General features: G+C 50.2%; 1 protein-coding gene across 2 annotated transcripts in view; it reads right to left on the bottom strand.

Annotated features, from left to right (window-relative positions):
* TMCO4 (transmembrane and coiled-coil domains 4) overlaps positions 1-23,039 on the bottom strand; it is a 443,311-nt gene that overhangs the window by 291,757 nt on the left and 128,515 nt on the right. For both annotated transcript variants that reach the window (XM_078642487.1, XM_078642488.1), the window contains exon 6: positions 4,731-4,828. In XM_078642487.1, coding sequence (XP_078498613.1) covers positions 4,731-4,828 — 98 coding nt within the window. The remainder of the gene's footprint in view (positions 1-4,730; positions 4,829-23,039) is intronic.

Raw genomic sequence — 23,039 nt, 5'->3', positions numbered from 1 at the left:
TCAAGGATCCTCCCTCAGCCCGACACTGTTCAACATCTACATGGCACCTCTCGCCCACGTCGCACGACAACACAACCTCAACATCATCTCCTAAGCCGACGACACCCAGCTGATCATATCCCTCACCGAAGACCCCCTCACTGCCAAAGCCTGGCTGCTCCTTCAGCCTTTCAGCACTACCCTCCCTGTTGGCCATTTCGTCTTCCACTTTTTCATGCAAAAACAATCAGGAACACCCTCCTAATACAATGAATTTTATTAACTTAAACTGCAGATCTCTTCCTAAACACTGCAGAAATATTTTTGATCTCCTGGTCTCGTTTCAACCGGACGCTTTGTTTCTGACGGAAACGTGGCTAAATGACCATTCGGGTCCTGACATTGCCGCATCTCTTCCAGACAGCTATACCTATGTGTCCAGGAACAGAGTAAAAAAGGAGGGTGGAGGGATTGCGGTAGTTTTTAAAAAACGCTATTCATGTAAATGGGAGGGCTTAGACATTCCCAACTGTGAAGCTGGGTTGTTTAAAATATCCCTATCTGCCAACTTCACGCTGTCTGGTGTCCTCATTTATCGCCCCCCGGGCCCAGCTGGTTCATGGGCGTCTTCACTTGCTGAACATATAGCTCCAGTATTACTGAACTCGGCAAACTTTGTACTCGTCGGAGATTTCAACATTCACTTTAACGACAAAGCTTGTCCCAGTAGCTCTATTCTGTTAGCTGACCTAGCTGCCCTCAACATTAGCCTGCATAATACCGGTCCTACTCACAAAGCAGGCAATCTACTTGATCCTGTGCTATCCAATCTTGCGGGGGTTGAGTGCAAGCCAGCTCTACCAGTTCCTTGGTCTGACCACTTTCTTGTGGAGTTCTCCATCATTATTGAACCTGGTCGAACTCCTCCAGCTACTCCAGCTACACCTAGACTGACTAGAAAATGGAAAAACTTGGATACGAAAAAACTTAATGCTGCCCTCTTGGTCTCTACACCACTTAGTGAGGTTAGTTGTCTTGAGCAGTCGGACATCATTAATAACTGGCTTACCACTGCTGCTAACTCCTGCCTCCCTCTTCGCAAACAGAAATTTAATTTACATCACCCCCCAGCTCCCTGGTTTAATGACGAGCTAAAAATAGCTAAATCTGGCTGCAAACATCTTGAGCGGAAGTGGCGCTCCAATTATGATCCCCACGGCAAACTAGAATATAAAGCTGCGTTATCCAGCTATCATGCCCTCTGTAAAAATGCTAGAACGGAATATGTGAATCTCTCTATTCTCAATGCTCAGAACCGCCCCAAAGCTCTGTTTAAGGTGGTTCAAGAACTCTCGGGCGTCACTAAGCAACCCAAGGCACCCTGCTTAGATGAGACGCAATGTGATGCCTTAGCCGATTTCTTTATCTCAAAAATTGAAAACATTTACTCTGACTTTGGCTCCATTATCCCAGCTGTTTCTACTACTTCCCCTCCCTCGTCTAATTCCCAATCCCCGGAACCAGATTTTTGCATATCAGAATCCGGAATTACTGCTTGGACTCCTTTGACCCTACTTACTTTACGCAATATTATTAGTACCATTAAATCTGGTTCCCCTCTAGATCCTATCCCCCCTCAAATTTTGTTCACCCTTGATTCCCCTTCACTCAATCTCATTCTGGAGCTGCTTAATACCTCACTTAGGGAGGCTAAGGTTCCCCAATCATGGAAACATGCGATGGTTGTACCACTGCTAAAAAAAGTTAATGCTTATCCGAACAACCTGGCCAACTTTCGTCCCACCTCCCTTCTTTCAGTTTTCTCAAAAATCTTGGAGAAGCACATCAATCAACAACTTACTAAATATATCGAAGCCCATACTATTTTACATCCTTCTCAGTCGGGTTTTCGTTCAGGCTTCTCCACTGAATCTACTCTATTGGGAGTCTCGGAAACTATTAGGCATCTGGGGATAGAGGGGAAACCGTGGCACTTATCTTGCTGGACTTAAGTGCCGCATTTGACACGGTTTCCCACTCTATCCTTATTAACACCCTCAGATCTATTGGCATTTCCCATCGTGCCTTAGAATGGCTTACTAGTTTCCTGAGCAATAGGACGTTCCAAGTTTTCTCAGCCTCATCAGCATCCAAAACACATACATCAGCATACGGGGTTCCGCAGGGTTCCATCTTGAGCCCCCTTCTCTTCAATCTGTACGTGAGACCTCTGGCTACGATTGCGGAGCTAGCGGGGCTCTCCATCTACTCGTATGCTGATGATACTCAGTTAATTTTTTCATTATCCACCAGCCACACATCCCTCCCTTCTTCCCTACGTCTCGGGCTTAGTAAAATCTCTGCTTGGATGTTTGAGAATAAATTAAAACTGAATGGAGGGAAAACTGAGCTTCTTCTGTTTGGAACTAATTGTGATCTATGGGGGCCCTCTCACTGGCCTGACCAAATGGGCACCCCTCCCTTGCCCTCCAGAACTGCTCGAAATTTGGGCATCATTTTTGACGACCAATTATCAATGAGGGACCATGTTGTGAAAGTCTGCGCCACGTGTACGGTCATTCTCAAGTGGTTAAAATAAATCATCTGGATGCTCCCTCCTGACACCCAGAAAACCGTAGTCCAGGCACTAATCACCTCCCGCCTGGACTATGGGAATGTTCTCTTTTTGGGTGCCGGCAAGGAGATTGTCCGGAAATTGCAGACTGTTCAAAACATGGCAGCTCGCCTTCTTGGCAAACTCCCTAACAGGTCTTCCATTTCCCCTTTTCTACGTAGCATTCACTGGCTTCGTATTGAGAGCCGGGTTAAGTTTAAGGCTCTGTGTTTTATACACAGAATCATTGCGGGCAACGCCCCGCAATACCTTAATTCTTTCATTCTTTCTTATGCTCCTTCCCGTACTCTTAGATCATCCTCGCAATTCAAGCTTCAAATTCCAAGGATCAAGAGAGCAAGAATGGGAGGTCGTTCCTTTTCCTTCTTGGGTCCATCCCTGTGGAACTCCCTTCCTCTCGGTCTTCGGACTGAGCCCAACTATCTGAAGTTCCGCAGGGATCTGAAGACATGGTTATTCAACCAGTAATCTGTTGCTATATCATACCTTTGTTGGTCAGCGCCGGGAAACCTTTGGGTAGCTGTGCGCTTAATAAAATTAATAATAATAATAATAATAATAATCATAAAGCCAACCTTCACAGAGGAATGAAGGCCGTCCCCGACTGGATGGAAGACAGCAGACTGAAGCTGAATTCCGACAAGACGGAGGGCCTCATCCTCGGACCCACCCCATCAGCCTGGAACGACTCCTGGTGGCCCACATCGGTAGGCACAGCCCCGGAACCCACCGACCATGCACGCAACCTGGGTTTCATCCTCGACTCCACCCTCTCCATGACCAAGCAAGTCAATGCCGTCTCCGCGTCCTGCTTCAACACCCTCTGGATGCTCCGCAGGATCTTCAAATGGATCCCTCTCGACACAAGAAAAACCGCCACCCAGGCCCTCATCACTGGCAGACTCGACTACGAGAACGCTCTCTACTCAGGAACAACAACCAAGCTCCTGAGATGACTACAGCGAATCCAGAACGCCTCGGCGCGACTGATCCTCAACGTCCCCCGATGGAGCCACATCACACCCCACCTGAAAAGCCTATACTGGCTCCCCGTCAACAAGAGAATCACCTTCAAACTCCTCACCCACGCACACAAAGCACTACACAACACCGGACCAACATACCTCAACAACCGACTCAGCTTCCACACCCTCGCCCTTGCCACAGTTCCTCGTATCCGGAAAACCACCGCCGGCGGCAGATCCTTCTCGTACCTTGCCACCAAGACCTCGAACACTCTCCCTACCAGCCTACGACAGACCCAGGACCTGCTGGCCTTTAGAAGACTTCTCAAGACCTGGCTCTTCGATCAGTAGCAGCCCCCCGCCCCCCCCCCCCAGCGCCTTGGGACCCTCACGGGTATGTAGCGGGCTTTACAAATGCATTGATTGATTGATAACATTGGGACAGATCGACACGGGGTATCGTTGGAATAATTATTGAAATATAACTTATTAGCGGAGTATTGGAAACATGAAGTGGATGAGATGTGTCAAAGAACACAAGGTGAGACATGGTACAATGATGAAGGAAAGGACATCAATGATTTACCAAATAAAAACGTACATTATTGTGACAAAAACAAGCAGGGAGACAAGGGAGTCCAATGTGGAAAAAAATGTCAATGACAGAAATGCAGATAGGGTAAATTCATGGCCAGTGGGAACATGTAAAATGTTAATGGAAACGAGAAAGTGTATTAACATAAAAATGGAACCTATGTAGGAAAAATAGGAATCATAAGGATATGAGACAGTGATTATTGAAAAAGCACCTAGAAACTAATGCTTTGGCTATGAAAAGGAGTGTCCTCCTTTTGCCCTTCGCCAACTCTCACTTTGATACCTTATCCATTCTCCACCATTATTACCAGTGTGTTCTTTTCAAAAAGTTCACACTCACCTCCCGCTTCTACAGATGCAGTCCTTTGCTCCTTGTGTTGCTTTATTTTGTCCTTACTTTTCCATTTGCTACTTCCTTACTCCCATTCCATTTCATGTGACCCTGCTCCCCCCTGCCTTCCATCTTTCTAATTTCCTTCCTGCGCATCCTACACATAATGTTAACTATCCCCTCAAGGTTAGCCGTGTCCTTCTGCTGGCTCGTGGTTGCTCACCTATTACAGTCCCGCCTCCTACTGTTGCCAAGCCAATCAGCAGGTACCGCTTCATCTTCTTCTTCCTTTCTCTCTTCTTTCGAGAAGCCTCTGCAATTCTGGGAAGATGGAGATTGCGTTAGATTCAGGCGGAGGCAACAAACAAAAGCAGCATGGTAACTCCTTGATGCAGCTTGTTTTTCGAAAAGGTTGAATGCCTATTACTGGCTGGTGTAAATTCTATTAAACGAACGAGTTTAAGATTTGAGTCTGCTCCATGGGCACAGAAAGTGATGGACCACGTGTAGCAGTTGTTATTTCTGGGAATCTGCCCATTCCATGTCAAACATTCCAAGATTTCTTATCATTTTCTTTTAAGGCAGCACCAGCCAAGACTCTATGATGTGCCTGCCACGCCACTCCGTAGTGCCTACCACACCTCCTAATGGAGTTCTCAATTTCTGGAAGTATTCTGTACAAAAGGCTACAGATGTGACAAGGAAACACATGTATCAGCAGAGCGCCATCTCCAAATGGCAGTGCAACGAGCACAATGACACTAGCCTGCCCTGACCCCAGAGATGCTTGCAGATCCTAATATGCCAATTCAATACAGAGGGGAAATAACATGGGTCTGATCTGGCGCTGAGAGTTCAGATAGTGTCACCTTCGAGTGATTGCACTCTGGGCACCCCCACAGCCATTCGTGACCGTACACAGTATTGATACCCAGAAGGTCTGCTCGTATTGCAAATGAAAAGACACTGCATCATCTGCAGCACAAACTCCCACAGCTTGTCTTGGCCCCACGTTTATGTGCAGAGACCAATTTCCTTAGGAAAAATAAGTAGACATTAACACAGGCCTCTTATGAATGCAGAGGTACCTGGAAAGAACCATGTGCTGGCGGTAGCACACCAGAGACATCATCACCGGCCTTCTTCATGCTCAGGAATGCATGCAGAGCCACTTACAGTGAGAGTAGCACGCCAAAGAGACGGCCACGCTTGTCCTTGTTGGCTCGAAGGTCTGTGAGGAACACAATATGCTCACGGTGGCACGAAGGGGCTTCCCACATGCTACGGTAGGTATCACTGTGGGTGGGGTGTGAAGAGCTCAGTCAGCTAATGGTAGTTCACCATGGACACTAGCTGATGTCTTCCCTGATACCAAAGTGGTGTTTGAGCATGGAATGCTGAGGGCAGCACACCAGGGACACTTGCAGTTTCCGTCCTAACAGAGAGGTGTACGCCCAGTGTCCTCTGCTGATGGGCGCATGCCAGTTACAAATGTACATTGAGTTTTGACACAGGGGTGTGAGCATTGCGCCATCGGTAGTTGGCATCACCCAGGGCTCTCATATAGGCCTGCCCTCTCCCCTCTCTCAGTGGCATACACTTCCAACAGCTCAAGGGACCCTCTTCTTCCAGCTTCCAACTCCCATCTTCCCAAATTATTTGGCCGCTTCTTGCTGTGACCCTCACACATTCTGCTAGAGCCACCCGGGTTTCATGAACAGCTGAAGCGGGGCCAGCCACGTGAGAGGACCCCCAGTACATCTTTCAGAGGATCAAAGTTATTGGCTAGTTAGGAGGATGGCATCATGTTAAGTGGTGAATGTATCTGTTGCTTTACTCGCTACAGTTGTGCGGTACATACCTGACAGCTCCGTCCTGACGGGCAGCAGACAAGAGAAAGGAGAAAAACTGTTAGGTCTCATGCGCATCATCATCATTCCTTCACTCCATGTGTGTGGGACAAATGCAATGTGTAAGAGCAGAAACGCAGGGCAGATGTGGCCAATGAATGACATTGAGGCCCAGCGGCGTGGCGGAGTGGGACCCATACCCCTTCAGGAACCCCCAAACCCTTCACAGGGTCCATCCCGCCCGAGGCCAATGAATATCTATGATGTATGGGGGAGTCAGAAGCCCCTCTATACATTCTACTGGGGAGGGGGGACCCCATGATTTTACGCTGCGCCACAGTTCAGGCTGCACCTTCTACAAAGCCCATGATATTCAGTAGTCAGGGGAAAAGTCAGAGGTGTGATGAGAGTGATGGCTTAGGTTGTGACGAGTAGATGTGGGAGGGTTGAGAGAAGGGAATGTGTTGGGTGTGGGGCTTTGATGATGATATTTGCTCAGTTGTACTGAGTGAAGGAACTGGAGTGGAGTTCAGTTAGAAGGCAGTGGCGTCGGGCACGAATAGAGGGTGGGGGATGTGGGGCTGCGGTAAGCGGGTGTAAAATAAGAAAAACTACTTACCTCCTTGCCACGTCTCTCCTCCGTCGTCTTTCCCGGTCAGAACAGAACAGGAAGCACTCAGGCTCCCCTAAGCCAATCACAACGCTGCAATGCAGTGTTGTGATTGGTCTGAGCGCCTTGGTTTGGCGCTCAGATAGGCAGTGGTAGCCTGGGCATGTCCTCCACCGAGGCTGCAATACAGCCTGGGCGGAGAACATGCAAAGTGAGCATGACTGTTTGGTCAGCACCAGACGGCCAGCCAAACAGTCATGTACACTCACAGTGTGCCATCACTCGTCCCTGCTCCTCTGTCACCTGAGCAGCCCTATGTGAGAAGGGTATGCCCAGACGTGGGTCCCGTGCTCACTAGGCCACTGGAGTCAAGCTATCCTGGCTGAAGACGGCTGATAGCCAGAAACCGGTCCTAGGATGCTGGATTCAGGTCCAGGGAAGACATGACTTGGACGTTCGGGCTGGACTGTTCCCATGAGGCATAGGGTCAAGACCGATTTGCATGTGGCCATGTCTGAACTGGGGTGGCTTGGTGAGCAAAATAACGATGGATTAAACCCAGATCTGTGACTGTTTTGCCATTGTGCAACATTCTGTCCATCATCTTGTGTGTTTTGCTGTTCCCCCTATGTGGGAAGGGTATGCCCAGATGTGGCAACTGACCCGCACCTCCCTGGAAACGAAGATCGATAGTGTTGCCATAGACCTCACGCACCTGCAGGCCGACACAGGTAACTATTGGAGCGCACCTCCACCCTGGAGGCCACCATGTCTGACATTGCGCCCAAGGTCACACAGACGTACAGGCATGTGCAAGACCTCCTCAACCGGGTGGAATTCCTGGAGGACCGTGCAGAGGATGTGGAAAGAAGGGCGAGGAGAAATAACGTTCGCATTACAGGACTGCCAGAACGATGTGAAGGTAGGGAGCCTGAGATACACATGGAGCACTGGCTCATGGACCTACTGCCCGAGGGCACCCTCTCCCAACACTTTGTGGTGGAACGGCCCACCGAGTGCCGACCCAGCCCCTTCCAGCAGGCTCTAACCCGAGGCCCATGCTCATCCGCATCCTGAACTATCGCGACTGCGATGCCATCTTACGAGAATCTAGGAAACTACCGGATATCAAGGTCGAAAACGCCAAGATCATGCTGTTCTCTGACTACACCATCCAGGTGCAGCGCCAGCGACACTCTTTCCTGGCAGTGAAACAGTGGCTCCGCCAATTAGCTCTGAAATACTCTCTTCTCTTTCCGGCCCGCCTACGTGTGGTGGCCCAGGACAAGACTCACTTTTTCAACTCCCCTGAGGCGGTTGAGGCCTGGCTGGACTTGGGTGTTGGCACGGAACCCCAGATGACGCCATCGACGACGGCCTGCGGCGTGCTCGGGGGCCCCGGCGCCGTCGCAGGCGAAGATCCTCGCCGATCGGACAGACATGCACAGAGACGGAAGTGGGCCCCCCCAGCCGAGCTCATCCACAGTGAACAACAGGAGGCCCTCCGGATGGTAGCGGAAATCAGCAGTTCTCTGGACGTGGACCTCGCCCTGGAAGCCAGCCCCCGCGAAATGCCCAGTGACGACGAACGTATTTATGGGCTGCCAGACTCGCAAGTATCAATGGACCTACCAGATGTCACCCCACAAACTGCTGATCTCATTCACTGAAGATAGCCCAGGATAGCTGACGCCCCTTGCTTGTCCCCGAGGTCTCTTATTGCCGCCTGGATCCTGCTCCCACCGGACGTCATCTGGACACTGGCGGGATTGCCCTGGCCCCGAGAGGCGCTCTGATCTGACTGAAGTGGCACAGTGAGTATCACTCTGAAAATCCGGGCACGGGGCAAGCACAGGCTCGGCCCACTGACCGAGGAGCGGTGTTGCGGGGCGGACCGGCCTCCGGAGTTGTGATATGTTGGGGATCGCTCTGAAGCGCTGTGCCCAGGAGGCCTGGAACTACTCATCGGAAGAATGCCCGCTGGAACTGGGTCGATTGACTTTAGATGCCTGTGTTGGGGGAGACACCCTCAGCCTGATCACACAGTGCGCCTGTAACGGTAGGACCAAGTGCTCAGCGACCCCCCCTGAACTTACGATTTCATTAGCTCTCTAGAGCAGAGTTCTTCAAACTGTGGGGCGCGCCCCCCTGGGAGGGCGCAACACCATCCTAGGGGGGGCGCGCACTCCACTCTAATTTTACTATTGTTCCCCGCATCTTAGAGAACTCTGGTATGGCTGGAGGGAGGGGAAATCGACAGGGCACGGAGTGCCCATGCTTTGTTATGTTATACCTCCCAGGAGGGGGTTAATTTGTAGATCTGAAATGCTTCAGCTGCAGTGAGTCTCCTGCCTCTCACTGCAGCTGAAGCATTTCAGCTCTATGAATTAACCCCCTCCTGCGTAGCTGCCAAGGTTTCAGATTGCCATGTGTGACATTTACGTAGTTTCAGGGTAATTATTAGTTGCAATTAGTTGCAGTTCAATGACGTCACTCTATTATGATGACACTCCCTTCCTACCCTGGCAACAGCGAGTGCGCACCGATACAGAGAACGGACGGCAACCAGGATAAACTGAATATCGGAAAAAGGGCTTTGTCCTTCCTTGTAGAACTGAAAGTAAGGAACCTCTCAGCCCTCCGATGCTTTGTAAAGAGAAGAAGGCGTGAGCGTAACCACAAGCACAGATTTCTATTCAGTAAAATAATAAGAAGCCTCTAAAATATTGTTCGTATTATTTCACTGTTTTCTGGCTTTGTGAAATATCAGACAATACGTTTTGTGTTATACTACGAGAATTCCAAAAATAGTTTTCTCTACAGTAATTAAAATTGCATTTTTTTTCCTTACAAACTCACATTGTGCACTTCAGTTTTTTACCAACGACTCGAGTCATTAACAATTTCAATATGGCCACTTAACATGCGCGCCTCGTTTACTTTTGGTTAAAGACAAGTTGCTTCTTTCATCCTTCGGGTGAAATGGAGCCAACCTGTCTACTGTCTTTCCTATTGCAGTATGCGTGCAGGTGCAATTTGGCAGTACAGCCCCTTTAAAAAAAAAAATGTCATATTGTTATTTCTCAGAACTACAGTAGCAAAACTGCAAGTAACAGAAATGAAAGTGGGTTTTGATGAAGGAGCTTTAGTTTAATGCACCTCACTTCGTCACATCTCATTATCATACAGAATAAGAACTGTACCTCTCCAGCCGTTGATTAACTTCCAAGTTCCCCAGGTCCTTGAGTAATGTACTGCCCCAGACCAGGTTTCTTCCTCAAAATTCAGAGAAAACAAGCACTAGCAAAGCCAATAGGTCTCACCATTGGAAGAGCTATAGATTTTGGCAAGGGGGTTTAGCCACGTTGCACACCAGCGTGACTGCTGTTCAGAATAGCTCAAAGTTATTAGCGTGGGGTGGGGAAGAGTGGATTGGGGAGATTGTGGTAGAGTGGGGTTGATTGGCGTAGAGTGGAGTGGGGGTAGAGTGGGGCAGATTGGAGTGGGGGAGTTGGGTAGCTTGAGATGGAGTGGGGTAGACTGAAGTGTGGTATGAATCAATGAATATAAGATTTCTAGAGCGCTAACTTAGCCCAAGGGCATCAAGGCGCTAACCACAGAGCAATGTGCAGGCAGAAGACACATTCTTACCAACATCTAAGGTAGAGTTCTTCAAACCTATTTGGGCTTCAAGTGTGGGTGTGAGTCGTGTGTGTGTGTTTGGAACTTGGAATAGGTCAGAAGGCAAGTAGGGAGCACAGATCAATTGAAACTTTATGACCAGCAAGTACTCTTATTTTACGCCCCTATCTAACTCCAGCGTTAGGCACGCGCTTATTTGAAATGAAATTGCAGCTCGAGAGCAACTGCATTTCACGCGACTCCTACCTGGCTCCCCTCTCTTTGTTGTGACCACCCACCTGCATCAGACTCTCTCGGGCTGGCTAACTGCTCATTGAGGGGTCTGAATGCTACGCCATCCTAGAGGTGGCTTAGCGAGGCGCAACGAGGAGAAATGTTTTCATTCCTCCTCGTTTTTCCCTCTTTTAATGGGTGCCGCATTCCTCGCAATGCATTGAAAGAGGGAAATGCCTGTAGTGATTGTTTATGTGCAGGAAGGGGCACCTTCCTGCACAAAAACAATCTCCCCATGACGCAGGCATGGTGCAAGGATGCCTACGCCAGCAATGGCTGCAGGTTGTGCACCAGCGCAGGGGGAAGCACAGATATGCGTCATATTCTTGTAAATATGTCGCATCCCTGTGCTTCGGAAGTGCCGCAGCCAAAGGGCTTGCGGTGCCACGCTGCGGCACTTCCTTGTAGATCTGCCCCTGGATATGGAGCACAACCTGAGGAAGGCAGTAGCAAAAATCCATCCACAGATTGACCGTCTGTGGCGAAAAACAGGCACACCCGTCACATTTATGTTGGTGGTGTTATCAATCAATGTCACGTGTAAAACAAAGCATCCTAATAAAAACAATTTGTGCACATTTTAACTAGGAAAATGGTTGTTTGAGCCGTGTAATAACCTGTCATTTCAGTACACCCACTCACAAACCTGCACTTTACCAAACGCTCTTATTGTGTTGAACATTATTTGCTGGTTATGGCCCGGGATATGCGAGCGGCGGTCAATTATGTAGTGCACTAGATTCCAGAAACTTCTGCCAGGTGGTGGGGGGGCCCAACAGCTAAAAAAATTGAGCTGGGGGGGCTCAACCTGCAAAAGTTTGAAGACCTCTGCTCTAGAGCGTTTGGACGACAACATGTTCTGCTGTCGACCTTTTGGCATTGTACTTTTGTTCTCCCTGTTTTTAGTGTTGATTGAATCTTCTTTCTTCTTCCACGTTCTCCTAACATAATGTAGGTGTGCACGCGGGTCCTTTGATGTTAACCGTGGGTGTTTGACTTACCAAGATGCTGCATTAGCTATTGGTGGGGGGCGAGTAGGGGGGGGGCGACGGAAGTCTGGATGTACTATGTCAGTGATTAAATTATGCACATGGAACGTGCGTGGAATGCATACGCCATTGCGCCGTTACCAGATATATTCATATCTTAAACGACACCACGTACACATAGCACTGTTGCAAAAAACCCATTTGACTGGCCCAGAGACGCAGACACTACACCGTAGATGGAGGGGACAATTGTATGCTACTGGATATTCGGCCTATGCGTGAGGGGCGTTGATCTGGGTGCGTCCCGGGGTCCCTTTTGCACTTTCCCACTGTAAGGTAGACACGGAGGGCAGGTATGTGGTTATTTATGGTAAATTGGATGGACAACTGATTGTCCTCGCATCCCTTTACGCCCCTAATACTGAGCAGGGACATTTCTTCACGCGACTGTCTTCAGTGTTGGCACCTTGGCATGGTTGTTAGGGGGTGACTATAACAGTGTTTTGGATATTGACCTGGACTGGTCGGCCCCACCCTTGGCTAGTGCACTGACAAGTAGGGCAATGAGGGCACTCACGGACTGGGCGACACAATGGGACTTACACGACGCCTGGCGGGGTCGTAACCCGCATACCAGGGTATACTCATACTATTTAGGCGCCCACACCTTACATGTCAGGCTAGACAGATACATGCTAACAGGTGACCTGCTCCCTTATGTCATGGACACTTACTACCTGGGCCGTACCCATTCTGACCATAACCCCCACATTTTAACCTGGATTGGGAGCGCCCACACCCGCCGGTGCCCACTTGCAGGCTCCAACCCGATGTACTACTGGATGCCCCATTCAGAGACGCGCTCTCGACATGCCTCTTACAATATTTCGAAGAAAACAACCACACTGCCTCTACCCCGCAACTAGAATGGGACGCATTTAAAGTCATCGTAAGAGGCCACTGTCTAGGCATGCAGGCAGGTATGCGGAAACAAATAGAGGGGGAACTGACACGTGTTGAATCTGACCTGCTAATTGGGAAGCAGGAGGCAGCGGAGGGGGATAATGGGCCATTGATAGCGGCTAGGGAGCAACACACACGGTTACTCGACAGGCTGAAAAATCTGAATGATGCTGCCCATTCTGCGCGCACCCATCACCTTGGGGATAAGCCAGGCAAGCTATTGTCGTGGTTAATCGGGGGGACACCCAGACCACCCTGGTGACGTCCGTCTGCACTGCTCAAGGTAACACTGTATATATGCAGAGAGCTATTCATGAAGCCTTTGCGACACACTACGAGGGTCTCTACCGATCTCGCCTGCAGGTCTCCACTGCCGATATAGCAGTATACCTGTCTACCCTACCCCTGCCAGCGATAAACGACGCGCAACGCGACGAATTGGGAGCGCCGCTTACATCAGAGGAACTCCGTATAGCCATTTTTTCCCTCTCTAATGGTAAATCCCCGGGGCCTGACGGACTACCCGCGGAGTTTTACAAAGCCTACTCTATTATCCTAATTCCGGAATTGCTGAGTGTGTTTGAAGCGGCAATCACCGACTCTGCTCTCCCGCCCACACTGAATGAGGCAAACCTGATATCTCTTCTGAAGCCAGGCAGAGATGAGACTTGCATGGGTTCGTACAGGCCACTGGCCCTTTTCAATACTGATTATAAGATTCTGGCATCCACGTTGGCCCAGCGATTAGCCCCCTTGGTGCCTGCTCTTGTCCATGTTGACCAAATCGGTTTTGTACCGACCCGCAGTACATCGTATAATATCAGACGACTGTTCAGGGTGCAGAGTCTAGCCACAACCCGATGGCCTCACTCAGGATGCCTGATACTCGACCTCGAGAAGGCATTCGACTCAGTGGAATGGCCCTACTTGGTGTTGGTGCTGCAGAAATATGACTTGGGTGACGACTTTCTTCAGATGGTAGAACTCCTGTACCGGAGGCCCATGGTGCGGGTTCGCACGGGCAGGCTATTCTCGGACCCGATCCGGGTGTGCAGGGGTACCAGGCAGGGGTGCCCCCTATCCCCTCTAATCTTCGCTTTAATGATGGAGACCCTGACGGCACAACTTCGAGCCTCCGGCACAGATTGGGGCATCCCCCTGGCAGACGGGATACACGCGGTGTCGTTATACATTGACGATCTACTGCTTTACATCAGAGACCTGACTCGCTTCCCACTGGTGTTTACTGATATATTCCGTACTTTTGGAGAGATGTTGGGGCTTAAGGTTAATTGGGCGAAGTCTGGCGTGTACTCCTTTGACGCTGCCACACCGGAATGCGCTATCACGGTTCTGCCAGAACGATGTGAAGGTAGGGAGCCTGAGATACACATGGAGCACTGGCTCATGGACCTACTGCCCGAGGGCACCCTCTCCCAACACTTTGTGGTGGAACGGCCCACCGAGTGCCGACCCAGCCCCTTCCAGCAGGCTCTAACCCGAGGCCCATGCTCATCCGCATCCTGAACTATCGCGACTGCGATGCCATCTTACGAGAATCTAGGAAACTACCGGATATCAAGGTCGAAAACGCCAAGATCATGCTGTTCTCTGACTACACCATCCAGGTGCAGCGCCAGCGACACTCTTTCCTGGCAGTGAAACAGTGGCTCCGCCAATTAGCTCTGAAATACTCTCTTCTCTTTCCGGCCCGCCTACGTGTGGTGGCCCAGGACAAGACTCACTTTTTCAACTCCCCTGAGGCGGTTGAGGCCTGGCTGGACTTGGGTGTTGGCACGGAACCCCAGATGACGCCATCGACGACGGCCTGCGGCGTGCTCGGGGGCCCCGGCGCCGTCGCAGGCGAAGATCCTCGCCGATCGGACAGACATGCACAGAGACGGAAGTGGGCCCCCCCAGCCGAGCTCATCCACAGTGAACAACAGGAGGCCCTCCGGATGGTAGCGGAAATCAGCAGTTCTCTGGACGTGGACCTCGCCCTGGAAGCCAGCCCCCGCGAAATGCCCAGTGACGACGAACGTATTTATGGGCTGCCAGACTCGCAAGTATCAATGGACCTACCAGATGTCACCCCACAAACTGCTGATCTCATTCACTGAAGATAGCCCAGGATAGCTGACGCCCCTTGCTTGTCCCCGAGGTCTCTTATTGCCGCCTGGATCCTGCTCCCACCGGACGTCATCTGGACAGTGGCGGGATTGCCCTGGCCCCGAGAGGCGCTCTGATCTGACTGAAGTGGCACAGTGAGTATCACTCTGAAAATCCGGGCACGGGGCAAGCACAGGCTCGGCCCACTGACCGAGGAGCGGTGTTGCGGGGCGGACCGGCCTCCGGAGTTGTGATATGTTGGGGATCGCTCTGAAGCGCTGTGCCCAGGAGGCCTGGAACTACTCATCGGAAGAATGCCCGCTGGAACTGGGTCGATTGACTTTAGATGCCTGTGTTGGGGGAGACACCCTCAGCCTGATCACACAGTGCGCCTGTAACGGTAGGACCAAGTGCTCAGCGACCCCCCCTGAACTTACGATTTCATTAGCTCTCTAGAGCAGAGTTCTTCAAACTGTGGGGCGCGCCCCCCTGGGAGGGCGCAACACCATCCTAGGGGGGGCGCGCACTCCACTCTAATTTTACTATTGTTCCCCGCATCTTAGAGAACTCTGGTATGGCTGGAGGGAGGGGAAATCGACAGGGCACGGAGTGCCCATGCTTTGTTATGTTATACCTCCCAGGAGGGGGTTAATTTGTAGATCTGAAATGCTTCAGCTGCAGTGAGTCTCCTGCCTCTCACTGCAGCTGAAGCATTTCAGCTCTATGAATTAACCCCCTCCTGCGTAGCTGCCAAGGTTTCAGATTGCCATGTGTGACATTTACGTAGTTTCAGGGTAATTATTAGTTGCAATTAGTTGCAGTTCAATGACGTCACTCTATTATGATGACACTCCCTTCCTACCCTGGCAACAGCGAGTGCGCACCGATACAGAGAACGGACGGCAACCAGGATAAACTGAATATCGGAAAAAGGGCTTTGTCCTTCCTTGTAGAACTGAAAGTAAGGAACCTCTCAGCCCTCCGATGCTTTGTAAAGAGAAGAAGGCGTGAGCGTAACCACAAGCACAGATTTCTATTCAGTAAAATAATAAGAAGCCTCTAAAATATTGTTCGTATTATTTCACTGTTTTCTGGCTTTGTGAAATATCAGACAATACGTTTTGTGTTATACTACGAGAATTCCAAAAATAGTTTTCTCTACAGTAATTAAAATTGCATTTTTTTTCCTTACAAACTCACATTGTGCACTTCAGTTTTTTACCAACGACTCGAGTCATTAACAATTTCAATATGGCCACTTAACATGCGCGCCTCGTTTACTTTTGGTTAAAGACAAGTTGCTTCTTTCATCCTTCGGGTGAAATGGAGCCAACCTGTCTACTGTCTTTCCTATTGCAGTATGCGTGCAGGTGCAATTTGGCAGTACAGCCCCTTTAAAAAAAAAAATGTCATATTGTTATTTCTCAGAACTACAGTAGCAAAACTGCAAGTAACAGAAATGAAAGTGGGTTTTGATGAAGGAGCTTTAGTTTAATGCACCTCACTTCGTCACATCTCATTATCATACAGAATAAGAACTGTACCTCTCCAGCCGTTGATTAACTTCCAAGTTCCCCAGGTCCTTGAGTAATGTACTGCCCCAGACCAGGTTTCTTCCTCAAAATTCAGAGAAAACAAGCACTAGCAAAGCCAATAGGTCTCACCATTGGAAGAGCTATAGATTTTGGCAAGGGGGTTTAGCCACGTTGCACACCAGCGTGACTGCTGTTCAGAATAGCTCAAAGTTATTAGCGTGGGGTGGGGAAGAGTGGATTGGGGAGATTGTGGTAGAGTGGGGTTGATTGGCGTAGAGTGGAGTGGGGGTAGAGTGGGGCAGATTGGAGTGGGGGAGTTGGGTAGCTTGAGATGGAGTGGGGTAGACTGAAGTGTGGTATGAATCAATGAATATAAGATTTCTAGAGCGCTAACTTAGCCCAAGGGCATCAAGGCGCTAACCACAGAGCAATGTGCAGGCAGAAGACACATTCTTACCAACATCTAAGGTAGAGTTCTTCAAACCTATTTGGGCTTCAAGTGTGGGTGTGAGTCGTGTGTGTGTGTTTGGAACTTGGAATAGGTCAGAAGGCAAGTAGGGAGCACAGATCAATTGAAACTTTATGACCAGCAAGTACTCTTATTTTACGCCCCTATCTAACTCCAGCGTTAGGCACGCGCTTATTTGAAATGAAATTGCAGCTCGAGAGCAACTGCATTTCACGCGACTCCTACCTGGCTCCCCTCTCTTTGTTGTGACCACCCACCTGCATCAGACTCTCTCGGGCTGGCTAACTGCTCATTGAGGGGTCTGAATGCTACGCCATCCTAGAGGTGGCTTAGCGAGGCGCAACGAGGAGAAATGTTTTCATTCCTCCTCGTTTTTCCCTCTTTTAATGGGTGCCGCATTCCTCGCAATGCATTGAAAGAGGGAAATGCCTGTAGTGATTGTTTATGTGCAGGAAGGGGCACCTTCCTGCACAAAAACAATCTCCCCATGACGCAGGCATGGTGCAAGGATGCCTACGCCAGCAATGGCTGCAGGTTGTGCACCAGCGCAGGGGGAAGCACAGATATGCGTCATATTCTTGTAAATATGTCGCATCCCTGTGCTTCGGAAGTGCCGCAGCCAAAGGGCTTGCGGTGCCACGCTGCGGCACTTCCTTGTAGATCTGCCCCTGGATATGGAGCACAACCTGAGGAAGGCAGTAGCAAAAATCCATCCACAGATTGACCGTCTGTGGCGAAAAACAGGCACACCCGTCACATTTATGTTGGTGGTGTTATCAATCAATGTCACGTGTAAAACAAAGCATCCTAATAAAAACAATTTGTGCACATTTTAACTAGGAAAATGGTTGTTTGAGCCGTGTAATAACCTGTCATTTCAGTACACCCACTCACAAACCTGCACTTTACCAAACGCTCTTATTGTGTTGAACATTATTTGCTGGTTATGGCCCGGGATATGCGAGCGGCGGTCAATTATGTAGTGCACTAGATTCCAGAAATTTCTGCCAGGTGGTGGGGGGGCCCAACAGCTAAAAAAATTGAGCTGGGGGGGCTCAACCTGCAAAAGTTTGAAGACCTCTGCTCTAGAGCGTTTGGACGACAACATGTTCTGCTGTCGACCTTTTGGCATTGTACTTTTGTTCTCCCTGTTTTTAGTGTTGATTGAATCTTCTTTCTTCTTCCACGTTCTCCTAACATAATGTAGGTGTGCACGCGGGTCCTTTGATGTTAACCGTGGGTGTTTGACTTACCAAGATGCTGCATTAGCTATTGGTGGGGGGCGAGTAGGGGGGGGGCGACGGAAGTCTGGATGTACTATGTCAGTGATTAAATTATGCACATGGAACGTGCGTGGAATGCATACGCCATTGCGCCGTTACCAGATATATTCATATCTTAAACGACACCACGTACACATAGCACTGTTGCAAAAAACCCATTTGACTGGCCCAGAGACGCAGACACTACACCGTAGATGGAGGGGACAATTGTATGCTACTGGATATTCGGCCTATGCGTGAGGGGCGTTGATCTGGGTGCGTCCCGGGGTCCCTTTTGCACTTTCCCACTGTAAGGTAGACACGGAGGGCAGGTATGTGGTTATTTATGGTAAATTGGATGGACAACTGATTGTCCTCGCATCCCTTTACGCCCCTAATACTGAGCAGGGACATTTCTTCACGCGACTGTCTTCAGTGTTGGCACCTTGGCATGGTTGTTAGGGGGTGACTATAACAGTGTTTTGGATATTGACCTGGACTGGTCGGCCCCACCCTTGGCTAGTGCACTGACAAGTGGGGCAATGAGGGCACTCACGGACTGGGCGACACAATGGGACTTACACGACGCCTGGCGGGGTCGTAACCCGCATACCAGGGTATACTCATACTATTTAGGCGCCCACACCTTACATGTCAGGCTAGACAGATACATGCTAACAGGTGACCTGCTCCCTTATGTCATGGACACTTACTACCTGGGCCGTACCCATTCTGACCATAACCCCCACATTTTAACCTGGATTGGGAGCGCCCACACCCGCCGGTGCCCACTTGCAGGCTCCAACCCGATGTACTACTGGATGCCCCATTCAGAGACGCGCTCTCGACATGCCTCTTACAATATTTCGAAGAAAACAACCACACTGCCTCTACCCCGCAACTAGAATGGGACGCATTTAAAGTCATCGTAAGAGGCCACTGTCTAGGCATGCAGGCAGGTATGCGGAAACAAATAGAGGGGGAACTGACACGTGTTGAATCTGACCTGCTAATTGGGAAGCAGGAGGCAGCGGAGGGGGATAATGGGCCATTGATAGCGGCTAGGGAGCAACACACACGGTTACTCGACAGGCTGAAAAATCTGAATGATGCTGCCCATTCTGCGCGCACCCATCACCTTGGGGATAAGCCAGGCAAGCTATTGTCGTGGTTAATCGGGGGGACACCCAGACCACCCTGGTGACGTCCGTCTGCACTGCTCAAGGTAACACTGTATATATGCAGAGAGCTATTCATGAAGCCTTTGCGACACACTACGAGGGTCTCTACCGATCTCGCCTGCAGGTCTCCACTGCCGATATAGCAGTATACCTGTCTACCCTACCCCTGCCAGCGATAAACGACGCGCAACGCGACGAATTGGGAGCGCCGCTTACATCAGAGGAACTCCGTATAGCCATTTTTTCCCTCTCTAATGGTAAATCCCCGGGGCCTGACGGACTACCCGCGGAGTTTTACAAAGCCTACTCTATTATCCTAATTCCGGAATTGCTGAGTGTGTTTGAAGCGGCAATCACCGACTCTGCTCTCCCGCCCACACTGAATGAGGCAAACCTGATATCTCTTCTGAAGCCAGGCAGAGATGAGACTTGCATGGGTTCGTACAGGCCACTGGCCCTTTTCAATACTGATTATAAGATTCTGGCATCCACGTTGGCCCAGCGATTAGCCCCCTTGGTGCCTGCTCTTGTCCATGTTGACCAAATCGGTTTTGTACCGACCCGCAGTACATCGTATAATATCAGACGACTGTTCAGGGTGCAGAGTCTAGCCACAACCCGATGGCCTCACTCAGGATGCCTGATACTCGACCTCGAGAAGGCATTCGACTCTGTGGAATGGCCCTACTTGGTGTCGGTGCTGCAGAAATATGACTTGGGTGACGACTTTCTTCAGATGGTAGAACTCCTGTACCGGAGGCCCATGGTGCGGGTTCGCACGGGCAGGCTATTCTCGGACCCGATCCGGGTGTGCAGGGGTACCAGGCAGGGGTGCCCCCTATCCCCTCTAATCTTCGCTTTAATGATGGAGACCCTGACGGCACAACTTCGAGCCTCCGGCACAGATTGGGGCATCCCCCTGGCAGACGGGATACACGCGGTGTCGTTATACATTGACGATCTACTGCTTTACATCAGAGACCTGACTCGCTTCCCACTGGTGTTTACTGATATATTCCGTACTTTTGGAGAGATGTTGGGGCTTAAGGTTAATTGGGCGAAGTCTGGCGTGTACTCCTTTGACGCTGCCACACCGGAATGCGCTATCACGGTTCTCGACAAACAACTTGTCTGGTACCCAACCACTTTCCGCTATTTGGGGGTATACTTGTACCGGGACCCCACTGATGTCTTGGATGGCAATCTAACAAGGGCGATTTCATCGCTCAAGGCGCAGGTGACCTTTTGGAACTCTCTCCCTCGGAATGTCCCGAGCCGAATCACTCTGACGAAAATGATAGCCTTACATAAATTGTTGTATTTCTATGCCAACCTTCCGATCTATGTCCCCACCCGAATGTTCCGTGAACTAGAGACACTAATCAGAAGCTTGATCTGGAATACGGGACGGCCCAGGGTAGCTCTGAAGACGCTTTATGCATCTACGGAAACTGGGGGCCTTGCGGTCCCCAATCAGGAGCTCTACTACCTAGCCGCACAGTTACAGTGGGTGACCTACTGGTTGAGCGGGAAAAACCTAGGAGACACGACCACGGACACCGCGGTCTTGACAGTCGCACAGGTGCATGCACTATTCCACGCGTTAGCCAAAACCCGCTGCCCAGCACAGCTACATCTGGCGGTAGCGCGGAGGTGCTATGTGAGAAGTTTGAACCTTACAAGCTCCACGAAGCCATATGCTCCGAACCTGCCATTATTGGGGACACACTGGGAGGACAGCCCGCTTACGGAAACGGCCCTGGGCAGTTGGACACGGGCTGAGCTGGATGCTGTGGGGGACTTATTTGCAGAGGGTGCCTTAATCTCATTTGAGACGCTGGCCACAGACACGGGGCTACCGGCAGGACTTATAAGCACGCTGTCGCAGGCCTGGGGCGTCCTCTCTGAAGAACCACCGACCCACTTGCTAATCCAATACTTACATGTGATGGGGAATGGATCCCATGTGGTGCACTGGCTCGCACAGGCCCTACACACACACACGCAGTTTTCTTCCCAGCGCTTGCGTGACAAGTGGACAGAGGACAGGGTCGGTAATGGACCGACAAAGAATGGGCGGTGATATTGGCTGGCGCACTTAACATCCCCTGTAATTCCCGCTTCAAAATCATCCACTACTACATTATACACTGTGCATACTTATCCCCGGACAAGGTAAACCGTTATTTTGGACTTACCACATCTGCATGCCCGAAGTGCGGGCTGGTGGATGCAGGTTTCTTACATATGCTCTGGCTTTGCCCCTCCCTACAAGACTACTGGAAAGTGGTATCGACCACCCTGGCTGCGGGGGCAGGAGGTGGGTTACAGCACACGTGGGAGACATGCCTGCTGGGTCTTTACAAACGGACAAAACAGACGAAAGTCTCCGCCAGATTTTGGGACCTAGGTTTAATAACAGCAAAAACGCTCATTACTAAGCGCTGGAAGAGCAGTGAACCCCCCCCCCCCCCCCAGGCGATGCACTGGTGCAGCTCCTTTGACAACTGGGCTAGAGCGGAGAGCATAGCCTTACACAGGGAAGAAACAGCAGGGCTACGCGCGTATCCTATAGCTCAGGCCTGGGATGACACCCTGACCGCCTTTCACCGGGTGTGCCTACAGGGAGGCATCACTTAGACATATTCCCTTTCGATCACTTCCCCGACAGCAACACTAGTGTTAGAGACTGTCCAATATGGTGCTCCTGCATTTGAACCCCAGCGGGGTGGTAGAATCTATCGGAGCACATTAAATGGGCCCACCTGCCCCGACCCGACAGACACGACTCCCGCAGCACCACAGTGGAAGCCATAGCTGCTCCCCCTAGCTCCCCCTCTGTGGCCCGCCCCTCTACTCACGCATTTCCCTCTTCTGCTCCCACTGGGTCGCGACACTTGCAGTTCCCCCTTGCCCCCCCCCCTGAAACAACTACGCTCCACATTAGACACCTTACATCGTTGACAGCGCGACACACATACCCACCCTCACCCATGCTCCTTTTCATTTGAATTGTTTTTATTTGTGTTTCCAGTTCCTATTTTATAAGTTACTGTTCTATGTTTAATATATTGAGTATGACGCACTGAATATCGCATAACACACATATCCCTTTGGCCTACCCTAATGACCGCAGACACGGATTTGAGTATGTTGACACTGTAGTCCCAAAGGATGATCGCGTTTCCTTCAGGAGCATGGCGGGAGACACACCCTAGAAATGTGGACACTGACAAACGACACGCATAACCAGACACACCGCAGTACTTTGCATGTCCCGAATTTCTCTTGCATTATGTACCTTCCAAATGTGATGGCACCCATTTGCCGAAATGCAACTGTTTTTGTTTGATTACTGTACTCCTCGCTGTTTACAAGTGATCCCAATCATTCCTAGCCTGTTTGATTATTGGAATATGTGGCTTAAACCGGTGCCTGATCTGCAGGAGATGTACGGCAAGCAATGCTAATATAGCGAACTGTTGTTGATTGCATATATCTTTGTACACCTGCGATTTATTTTTACTTTTATTTTTATTTTCTCTCCTCTTATTATGTGAAAAACAAGCTTATCCTGTAAGAATCATTGCTTTGTCATGCAAGTCCCAACTAAGAAATGCAATAAAAGATATTCAAACAAAAAAATGGT

Source organism: Lissotriton helveticus, chromosome 5_1 (genome assembly GCF_964261635.1).
Source record: "Lissotriton helveticus chromosome 5_1, aLisHel1.1, whole genome shotgun sequence".
In the NCBI taxonomy this organism is placed as follows: domain Eukaryota; kingdom Metazoa; phylum Chordata; class Amphibia; order Caudata; family Salamandridae; genus Lissotriton; species Lissotriton helveticus.
Note: the sequence above shows the minus strand (reverse complement) of the source record. Positions and strands in the feature narration are given on the sequence as shown.